Source organism: Palaemon carinicauda, chromosome 26, assembly GCF_036898095.1.
Source record: "Palaemon carinicauda isolate YSFRI2023 chromosome 26, ASM3689809v2, whole genome shotgun sequence".
Classification (NCBI taxonomy): Eukaryota; Metazoa; Arthropoda; class Malacostraca; order Decapoda; family Palaemonidae; genus Palaemon; species Palaemon carinicauda.
Genome location: NC_090750.1, coordinates 29841101 through 29852803, shown reverse-complemented (window position 1 = coordinate 29852803; position 11703 = coordinate 29841101). Strand labels below are relative to the sequence as shown.

Sequence of the window (11703 nt, the reverse complement as noted above, 5' to 3'; positions counted from 1 at the left end):
GATCAATATTGCTACTTTTCTGTTTTATACTGTTAATCCCATCAATATTCTTTCCATGGCTCTTTGAGTTGTAACTAGCGTATATGCTAAGACTTTACTAAGGATTCTCTATTAAGAGAAAGTATCATTTTACTCTCAATGTCATTTTCTTTACCAAAAAGTTCTCCAATCCGTTGTTATCCTTCTTTTAATTTTGGTCTTATGACCTGGGTAAACACTTACTGTCAATCCTTCTTAAATTTATTCCTTAACAATCTTTGGAGAATCATTCATTATCCCTATTTGTTGTATCTCAGCATTTCCATTGAACATGATGTTAGTTTTACTAATATTCATTATCAATCCTACATTTCAGCTTTCCTTATTCAAATCTTATATTATAGAAGACGGTATATTGTATATATGTATATATATATATATATATATATATATATGTATATGTATATTTATATATATATATATATATATATATATATGTATATATATATATATATATATATATATATATATATATATATATATATATATATATATATATATGTGTGTGTGTGTGTGTGTGTGTATGTATATATACATATATTTATGTATTTATATATATGTATATGTATATATATAATTTTATTTATTTATATATATATATATATATATATATATATATATATATATATATATATATATATATATATATATATATATATATATATATAAATTTTTATGAAGCTGGTCTAGTGTAGAGTAGTTTGCAAATGATTTTATTTATATTTTAAATTGTTTTCATATATGCAATGGAGATATGAATTAGACAGCCCGTAAAATGAGCTCTTCTTGTATGGAATTTAATTGTATTCTTTATTCAAGTTAGTATATGTAAATATGCGTTATTTTTTATGAATTAACTTTTATTTTACATGTTTGTTATGAAGTCTTACGTAACCTATTTGAAAGTGTTGTAGGACTCGTGCAAGATTTGAACAAGGGCTTAGGTAAAGTTTTTTTTTATATTCTATGAGGTATTGCATCATGTTTGTGCCTTGGAAAATTCTCTAATACATGCTTTAGAAATGTTGCGAAGGCCTGGGGATAGGATGTTGTCTTTTTTTTTATTTCGGGGACAAAGGGTGGGTGGAGCTAGCTGCCTGAGGGAGCCGTCTGGCGTGGCGTTAATACATTGTTCGGGAGAGAGACACTTGGCAACTCTTCACGCCATGCTCGGCCCCCATGCTTCCAGACCTCAGTCCTGGAAGGTTCTTGAAGTAACTGAATTTCATATAAAAGGGGACACCAGGTTTACAGTTCAGATAGATAGATATCACCAGCCTTAAGATTTACATCTCACCTCTCTCACTCTCGCACGCAACCCAGTGTATTGTTGTTGAAAATGTTCAGCACGTTTAGTGTGTCCTCCCTTAAGTGACTCTGTGCCTCAAAACAAATCGTGTGTCGAAAAGATACGTAAGACGAAACGGGGATTTAGAATTCATTGTATTAGAGGGAGTGTTGGCATTGTATAAAGGTTGTTGTAATAGGCCCTGTAGGAAGATTAGAGATTTGTATTGTGATCTGGTTATCTATTTTTCATTATGTGTCAAACGTGAATATTGTATTATTCAGATTTAATTTCAAGTTTTCGTATGATTTACATGGCATTATTTCTTTTCTTATTCTGAGGTTTAGTCAAATATATTAGTTCAAGTCAAGTTAATGTATAATTTTCAGATCCTAACATTCTTGTCTTAATCTAAGATATGTTCAGACTTAATTTTTTTCAAGTGACTTATTTTGTTATTATGTAAATTCTTTCAATGTTGCAATTTATATAGAATATATTTATTTTTGTAAATAGTGTACTATTCCCATCACCAAATTTTAGAATCTGATTCCGCTCGCATCCTGATAAGAACCACAGTAAATTTTTAATAATACTTAAGAGTAAATACCTAGTTTAGTTTGAGTGTACTTAAAAGACCTTTGGATATTTGGTGTTTTATATATTGCTGTCTGGGAGTTATCTAACTGTTTCAAAATTCGTGTAGTAATATTTTAAGGTGAAAGAGTTTTAATGTAAAACCAAAGAAGTGAGTTTGGAATTCAAGAGGTAGATTAAATTGCCAGTCGTAATACGTATGATATTATATACTTCGTTTCCAGTCATGAGCCATCCTCATATAATTTATTTTTATTGCCCAGACCACGGGAGCTATTTTTATATCATATATATATATATATATATATATATATATATATATATATATATATATGTATATATATATATATATATATATATATATATATATATATATATATATATATATTTATATGTATATAGATATATACACACACACATATATATATATATATATATATATATATATATATATATATATATATGTATATATGTATATATATATATATATATATATATATATATATATATATATATATATATATATATATATATATATATATATACATACACACACACACACATATATATATATATATATATATATATATATATATATATATATATATATATATATATATACATACATACATACATACATACATACATACACACACACACACACACATATATATATATATATATATATATATATATATATATATATATATATATATATATATATTATAACATATATATACATATATACGAACACATTCAAAATATGCCCAAGAACACCTTTCCTGTATCATGTTAACATGCTTTCTTTCGCTCTTACTCACACCTTTATCCCATATTTTTCGTTTACTACCTTAAGGTATTTTTTTTCAAAACTACTTACAATTGCGTACACTTGAAACAAACTTCAAATTCTCTTCACAACGGCCGCCGTTTTTTTTTTTTTTTTTTACTATTCACAGTCAGTAGTTTATCTTCCGTAAAAATTGATCATGCCACAATCAATTTACGACTAAATTTCTTGTATAACATATTTACTCATCTGGCTCTAACTTGTCACGTCTTGAATAACAAAAAAGATATTATTGTTTCCAGACAAATCAATCACTTTGCCATCTACATATTCAAACAATTGTATAATTTCACAAATATTTTTTGAAAGAAGATAAAATCCCAAGATTAATCAAGGAATGAGAAGGGGGGGGGGGGGGGGAGGTAATTATTTAAAATCTGACACGGTGAATACATTACTCAAACATGTAGGTAGTATATTATGGTGGGACATATGAAGGATACGCACAAGTAACCTTGTAAGAAAGAAAAAAAAAAAGAAAAAAAAAAGTCTCCAAGTAACATGGATGCTCACTCACACGTAGAGACCCCAATTTCCATATGGACAGTTATCATGAAGACGTTTCATCATCTGTAAGTATTAGCATGATATCACCTTGCATATATATTGACATATATATTTTATATTCACTTAGAATGTACAAAAACACCAGGCATTGCTAATGAGCTACATAAAGCTGAAAAATTGTAAATTTGTTATATATTGGCAAAAATATAAGGAAAATTTCGCTCCACATCCACACTAATCCAATTGCATTTCCATTCAAATTCTCTCTCTCTCTCTCTCTCTCTCTCTCTCTCTCTCTCTCTCTCTCTCTCTCTCTCTCTCTCTCTCTCTCTCTCTCTCTCTCTTTTGCATAACGAGCTTCCAGTTTTTATGAAATTTAAAATGTTATTATCATCGTGAAAACTATTAGTAAGCATTTATTGATAAATCTCACTGCAATTTACATTTTAGAATATCCTTATTCTCTTCAATAAGGAAATAATGATTCTTTATTATTTCACATTTCCCCCCTCATGTCCGGTCTCTGACTTCGATGCTGACCTCATACTCGAATTCATTGATATTCCCATCGGGAGGAACCGTATCACAAGGAAAAGGCAAATCCTGATCTGCGGTATAAGCCATTCAATGGGGCAGTAATTGAATTCGTCGTCGGAATACTAAAGAGGGAAAACAGTGTGCGTCATTAAATATTCATAGTTTTGGATCCAAATAATTTTGGGGTGAAGTCAAATAAAACTTAAAATCGTTCAAATACCATTTTATTGAAGGGATCATAGACCACAATGTCGCAACAAGGACTAGTTTGTGTTTTGGTTTTTTCATAGTTTGTTATTTGTTTTATTGTTAAACAACTATATTGATGGAATCTCATTATTCCCCAAAATAAACTAAAAAGATTATCCTCTGCGTCTGTCATAACCTGATTTTGCTACAATCGGTAAATGGTATTTAGTTCCTTTTTTAGGTCACTATAATAATGAAAACAGATTTGTTAAATCTATACTTGAAATCATAATTTGACATCCGCTATCCTTCTTTATTAGGAAATCTATAATTTCCAAAAATCATTAACTATTAAGATAAGAGTCATCCAAAGATATGGTTTGCACCGTTCAGCCACCACTGAGTCCCCATTGTCGCTATTACCGGGAGTACGGGTGACGACAGACGCGCACGTGGCACGCACAAAAGATTTATCCCAGAGATGCGACCCTTGGCATGTGGTAGAAGTAAAAGCGAGATATTACGACCCATTTTTGAATAAATGGGCTTTGACCACAATTCTTGGTAAAAATTGCAAATCGTACCCCTGGCTTCACCTGCAAATGCACGTGTGACAACTGATGGTGAGTGCTGGAAGCCTGTTCTGTCCACTTGCCGGCTTCATCGGTTTGGTCCCCCTGGGTTGCACCGTTCGGGTGCCAGGTGGTCGCCAGTGGTCTGATGACAGTAGGTAACTTCATAAAGTTCAAATCGAAATCTATGATGAAATTTCCAACAAACTTTAAGTATTTTTCAAAAAAGTATTCTTGACTTAACATGGGAAATTTTAATTGCACGTGGCACGTGATTTCGATTTTTCACATGGTAGCCACTTATACCGGCATGAGACCCCATCCCCCAACCCCAAACCCTGAAATGGTTACGAAGTTTCAACCATATGGTTTTGCAGGATTTAAAATGACCAAATCGCCAACACTTTGGGTTTTTTGCCCTTAGGAGAAGTAGCATATGATTTTACCTATTGAATCTCAACCTTCGGTTACTATACCAAGAATAAATCATTGATTACTTTGAAATCTTAACCCTTTGTATTACCCCTTTATATAATTTTGAATCGCCTATATTCCAGACTTCATACCCTGGAATTTTAACTTTTTCAAAAAGCTTACAAAAATAAATAAATGAATGGATCAATTAATACATGTAAATGAAAAGCACTGTTAGTAAAGAAAACTAATTTACTCAGTTACATGAAGCATTTACACATATAGGCAAGTATTACTTTTATTTGTTTCACCTGGTAATTTTCTTGCCGCACAATATTCCAAAGTAATAGGTCCATAGTTTGGTGTACCAACCGTGTGTCACACGATCGTACATAATTCCTTTTGTATATATTATGCTTGTATCTTCGCCCTTCCCTCGCACTAAAAAGAACCAGAATAAACATGTCTGCATTTCTCCTATGTAACATTGTCTGCTTCTCGAACATGTAATTTCCTGTTGCCTTGAGGTTTTTTATATAAAGGAGAGTGTTCTATGATAAATCAACTCAGTTGCTTTCACACTGTTTTTGAGTTCACAACCTTCCCTCGGCCCGTCACATTGGTGACCCCGGAAGTCAACTCGCTCCCACCGCCTTCCATCCTCACCCCCCTCGCCTCTCCGTCGTTGGTACAATGATGGACTCTACAGAAGTTGACGCTGCGGCTGCCCCATTGAAACTTTTACCGTTCGGCAGCGGAGAGGCGTTTGCTTGGTTTCAGCGTGCAGAAGTCCAGTTTCGCATCAAGGGTGTGACTCGCTCAACCATCAAAGCAGATTATGTTCTCGCGGCGATACCCGAGGACACCTTCCCGGAAATATCCAACTGGCTTTGTGAACAAGGAGACACCCCAATAGCGTATGACGCTCTCAAAACATACCTTCTGCAGCAGTACTCGCCGTCGCCAGCCGCCCGTGTAGCAAAGCTTTTTCAGCTCTCGCAACAACCGTTGGGGGACCAAAGGGCTTCGCTCGCCCTCAGGGAAATGACCAGTATCGTTCGCCTTCAACCTGCCGCAGATGGCTCTCCTCGTGAGGTGAACCTACTTCGTGCCCTTTGGATATGCTGTTTATCCGGACCTATACGCGCTGCCATACCCGATGTCGATAGTTTACCCATAAAGGACTTGATGACCAAAGCCGACGCCCTTATGGACAGCCACTTCAAGACCTCCATCAATGCCTCCACCCCTGACTACGAGGATGCCTATTCAACGTCAACCGAAGCTGACATGAATGCCGTAGGACATACATGCCTACACTGTGACGTGCCGAAGCGGCGACAAAGCCGCCCACCACCCACCAATCACTCACGCCCCAACAAACGACTTCTACAGCCACTTACTACCTCCCATCCGCCGCAGTTTTGCTACTACAATTTCAGATTCGGAGCAACTGCAAAGAAATGTGCCGAGGATTGTCAGTGGCCAAAAAACGTGTAAGTAGGCCATCGCTCGTGGTGCTGGCCTCCTGCGTTTCTAATCTTTTCTTTTTACATGATGCAGGAACGGGCGTGCGATTTTTGGTAGACACGGGTGCTTGTCGTTCTCTTTTGCCAAGGAAAGTCTTCAAGACACGACGTAGTCTGTCTACATCTGCCGACGTCCGCTTGGTAGCTGCCAACGGATCTGCGATACCCACCTACGGTTACGAGATCCTCACATTATCGTTCGGAAACGGTAAATTCAATTGGAAGTTTCTCGTTGCTGACGTCACATTGCCAATCCTCGGTGCGGATTTCCTCTCTCATTTCCACCTTCTGGTCGATGTTGCCCACCGACGATTGGTCAACGCAGACTCGTACTTGTCGACACCTCTTCAAACCGCCCCCTCTAACCTTGCTCTCCACATTAGCGCACCCACGGATGCCTACGCCCACCTCCTCACGTCGTACCCGGAAGTTTTCCGTCCAGAACTTCGCCAAACGCCTACGGATCCTGCCAAGCACGGTATTTATCCCCATATCAAGACGACGGTACCCCCAGTCTTCGCAAAATTCAGACATCTGCCACTGGAACGATTGGCAGCCGCCAAACAGACGTTCGCCGAAATGCAGGAAATGGGCCTTTGCCAAAAGGCCTCCAGCCCATGGTCGTCACCCTTACAGATCTTTCTGAAGAAAGACGGCTCCCTCCGTCCGTGCGGGGATTACAGGCGCCTGAACATGCAAACAGAACCGGATCACTACCCCCTCCCAAACATTGCCGATGTGACCTCCTACCTGCACAAAGAAAAGGTTTTCTCTACGCTCGACCTCCTAAAGGGGTATTATCAGGTGCCTATGAACCCAGAAGACATCCCCAAGACTGCTATCACCACTCCATTTGGTACATACACCTTCAATTACTCCTGTTTTGGCCTTCGTAATGCTGGGGCCACGTTTCAACGTCTCATGGATGGCATCTTAGGGGACCTCCCTTTCTGTGTATGTTATGTGGACGACATACTTGTGTTCTCCTCCTCAAAAGAGGAACACCTCCATCACCTGCGCATCGTGTTCGACCGCCTGCAACAAAACGGCCTTGTAGTCCGGTACGACAAGTGTACCTTTGGCGCCAACGAAGTGTCGTTCTTAGGGCACCGCATCACTCCTGAAGGAGTCCACCCCCTCCCTGAGAAGGTAGCAGCCGTTCAGAACTTCCCCACCCCCTCGACCGTCAAAGCTCTGCAGGAATTCTTGGGCATGATCAACTATTATCACCGTTTTCTGCCAGCCATTGCCGCCACTCTTGCTCCCCTCTACGCCTCCCTCAAGGGCAAGCCAAAGGACCTGAAGTGGGGTCCCCTTCAAGAAGCAGCCTTCTGCAATGCAAAGAAGGCCCTATCAACTGCCGCGGCTCTCAATTTTCCTATCCCACATGCCCCTCTCCTTCTCTCCACCGATGCCAGCGACTTCGCTATTGGTGCAGTACTCGAGCAGGTGGTCAACGGCTCGCCCCGCCCATTGGCCTTCTTCAGCAGAAAACTGTCCAAGGCAGAATCGGGTTATTCTACCTTCGATCGAGAATTGCTGGTGGTGCACATGGCTGTCCGTCACTTTCACCATTACTTAGAAGGTACGCCCTTCGTCATTCGCACAGACCAAATGCCTCTGGTGCACGATTTTACTCGACAGTCTGATGCCTGGTCCGCCCGTCAACGCCGACATCTCTCTGCCGTGGCTGAATACAATTGCACCCTTAAATACGTCCCTGGGAAAATGAATCCCGTGTCCGATGCCCTGTCAAGAAACACGTTAGCTGTCGTTCAACTGGGATTAGATTACAATGCCCTGGCTGAAGCCCAACGACAGGATCCAGAGTATCAAGCATGTAGGACATCCTGCACGTCCCTCCGTCGGGAAGACTTCCCCCTCGAAGACTCCAACACCACCCTCCTCTGTGACGTCAGTACTGGTAGACCGCGACCTTGGATTCCTGCTCCCACGCGACGGCAGGTGTTTGATTTCATTCACGGCCTTTCACATCCCTCGTGCCGTTCTACTGCACAGCTGCTGAAGGCAAAGTTCATTTGGCACGGCATTTCTAAGGATGCTAAGGATTGGGTCCGCCCCTGTACTTCTTGCCGAGCTTCCAAAGTACATCGACACACGGATTCCGGAGTGGGCACCTTTCCTCAACCTCGGCGTCATTTCGCACACATTCATGTCATTGTTGTAGGTCCCCTACCCATATCACAAGGACATCGTTACCTGTTTACCGTCATCGACTGCTCCACTTGTTGGCCTGAAGCCATTCCCATGGAAACTGCAACGTCCACCTCATGTACATCTGCCTTACTCTCTGGATGGATTGCAAGATTTGGTATCCCTGAGCATATTACTTCCAACAGGGGAACCACTTTCACTTCTCAATTGTGGACATCATTAGCGAATCTCCTGGGCATCACCCTACATCAGACAACGGCCTACAACCCCGCTGCCAATGGAATGGTTGAACGTTTTCATCGCACTCTCAAAGCAGCTTTGATGTCCCGCTGCAAGGATTGCAACTGGTTTACTCAGCTTCCCTGGGTCCTCCTGGGACTAAGGACCACTCCTAAAGACGCCCTCGAAGTCTCTGCAGCTGAAATGGTGTATGGCGATCCGTTGGTCGTCCCTGCCGAATTTTTTCCTTCTACAACATCCTCCGACGATCTCCAGCACATACGTCACGTCGATGGGAAAATTTACTCCATGCCGCCAGACTTACAAGCCCCCAGCGAAGCATCACATACCAACAGACTTGCACTCTGCAACGCACGTCTTCCTGTGCAACGACACTAGCAAGCCACCACTAACGCCCCCTTACACGGGCCCTTTCCTTGTGATCCGCCGTAGTCCGAAAGCATTCCTACTAAACATTCGTGGCAAAGAAGACTGGGTCTCCATTGATCGTCTAAAACCTGCTTATCTTCTGCTAGATGACCCGCCTACAGTTCGCCTCTCTAGATCAGGGTGCCCTATTTAACATGTACAGTATGTCATTTTTAGGGGGGGGGGGAGCCATGTACCAACCGTGTGTCACACGATCGTACATAATTAATTTTGTATATATTATGCTTGTATCTTCGCTCTTCCCTCGCACTAAAAAGAACCAGAATAAACATGTCTGCGTTTCTCCCATGTAACATTGTCTGTTTCTCGAACATGTAATTTCCTGTTGCCTTGAGGTTTTTTATATAAAGGAGAGTGTTATATAATAAATTAACTCAGTTGCTTTTACATTGCCTTTGAGTTCACAACCTTCTCTCGGCCTGTCGCATTGGCAATAGCCTAAAGAGATGTTGCAATTCTGTTGTACATAAGAGAGGACACTCCGTCAATACCCGCAAGAATGTTGATATTTTCTTGCTCAAAAGAGCTATGTGATGTCGGAGAGATGCCATTAACTAATAGCTGCAAGTATCTATTGACTAATATACACAAAAGTAATCACTTAGTAATATTTTCTACTGTGGAATCTACACGCTCAACTTGAACTCTCTGGACATATTTCCTAATTTAGAAGTTCCCCTTTCATACTAAAATTATATCAGGTACTGTTACCAACCATTTCTGACACAATGGGGCATTATTTTCAGGAATCTCTTCAAGACTATTAGTCGGACAGTATTGCCCATACAACAAAATGTTTACAACACCCAGCAGAAATTTATAGTGTTATAGAAGTTTGTCAATCTTATAAACTTTAGCACAGTGATTCTCAAACTGGGTGCCGTGGCACCCTGGGGTGCCATAGACAGCGCCTAGGGGTGCCGCAAAATTGTCATGAGTTTTGTCTTGGCTAAATCGTCTTAATGAACCTTTGAAAAAAAAAGTTTTCTAAAGTCTTCATATAATTATCAGTGTAGGTAGGAAGTTACATGCTCAAACATTTCTCGCAAATATAGGTTGATATTTCCTTTTCTATACTTGTACAATACAACTACTACTACTACTACTACTACTACTACTACTACTACTACTACTATTACTATTACTACTACTACTACTATTGCTAATAATAATAGTAATAGTAATAATAAATAATGATAATAGTATAACAACAACAACAAAAATAGTAATAATAAAGTGTAACAGTCGACTCTGTTCATACTAATTTTCTTTGCTTATACTCGTTGCCCTTCCGATACGTGTTCGGTTCTCGTCGGCTTTGTATTAACCCCAGTTTTCCACTCCCGAGTCAGTGAGGCATACTACCTCAAGGCATAAGTTCTTTGCTGTTTCTGCGGTTATATTACAGTTGTTTTGAACACTATCGTGCTTCTAACATACCGTACGATGGATAAGTTTGTCATTAAGAAGAGAAGACACGAAGTTAGTGGTGAGGGTGAAGAAAGGGACGAATTTGGGTTTGTGAGCGAAAAGGATTTGGCCATTCCAACAAGTAAATCAACTTCAAAAAAAGGCAAGAAAAATCGCTCCTACTTGGATAATTATTTAAGTTTTGGATTCTTCTGGTGTGGTGATGAAGTTACACCCATGCCTTTATGTGTTATTTGTGGTGATAAATTAGCTAATGAAGCAATGGTACCCAGTAAATTAAAGAGGCATTTAACTGTGAAACATAATCATCTTGCTAACAAGCCTCGGTCCTACTTTGAGGGACTTTTAAGTGAGCAAAAACAACAGAGTGCGATGCTTTCTAAGAAAGTCAAAGTTGCTGATAAAGCACAAGAGGCCAGTTACTTAGTTGCAGAGTTAGTTGTTAAAGGCATGAAACCTCATACAAAAGCAGAGACTCTGATTCTACCTGCATGTAGTGCCATAGTAAAAACAATGTTTGGAAGTGAAGCAGAAAAAGAAGTGAGGAAAATTCCCGTTTCGGATAGTACCATTAGCAGACGGATTCATGATATGTCAGCAGACATAGAGAAAACTGTATGTACATCTGTGAAGGAAAGCGAAATGTTTGCACTTTAGGTAGATGAGTCTACAGATATTGGAGGTATGGCTCAATTACTGGTATTCGTTCGGTACATTCATGATATTGAAATAGTGAACCAATTCTTTTGTTGTAAAGAACTTAAGGAAACTACAACAGGCAATGGTATTTTACCTACATGAAGTGAGTACTTTAAATCATTTGGTTTGACCTGGCAATCGTGTGTTGGGATTTGTACAGATGGGGCACCTGCCATGATTGGCTCAATCAAAGGATTTGTGTCATTA

The 11703-nt window shown here is 39.4% G+C and overlaps 1 protein-coding gene across 1 annotated transcript; it reads left to right on the top strand.

Moving 5' to 3' along the window:
- Nucleotides 1–10812: 10812 nt before the first annotated feature.
- LOC137619867 (protein FAM200B-like) lies at nucleotides 10813–11454 on the top strand. Its single transcript, XM_068350157.1, has one exon. It carries the CDS (start codon nucleotides 10813–10815, stop codon nucleotides 11452–11454), a length of 642 nt encoding a protein of 213 aa, XP_068206258.1.
- The last annotated feature ends 249 nt before the right edge of the window (nucleotides 11455–11703 follow it).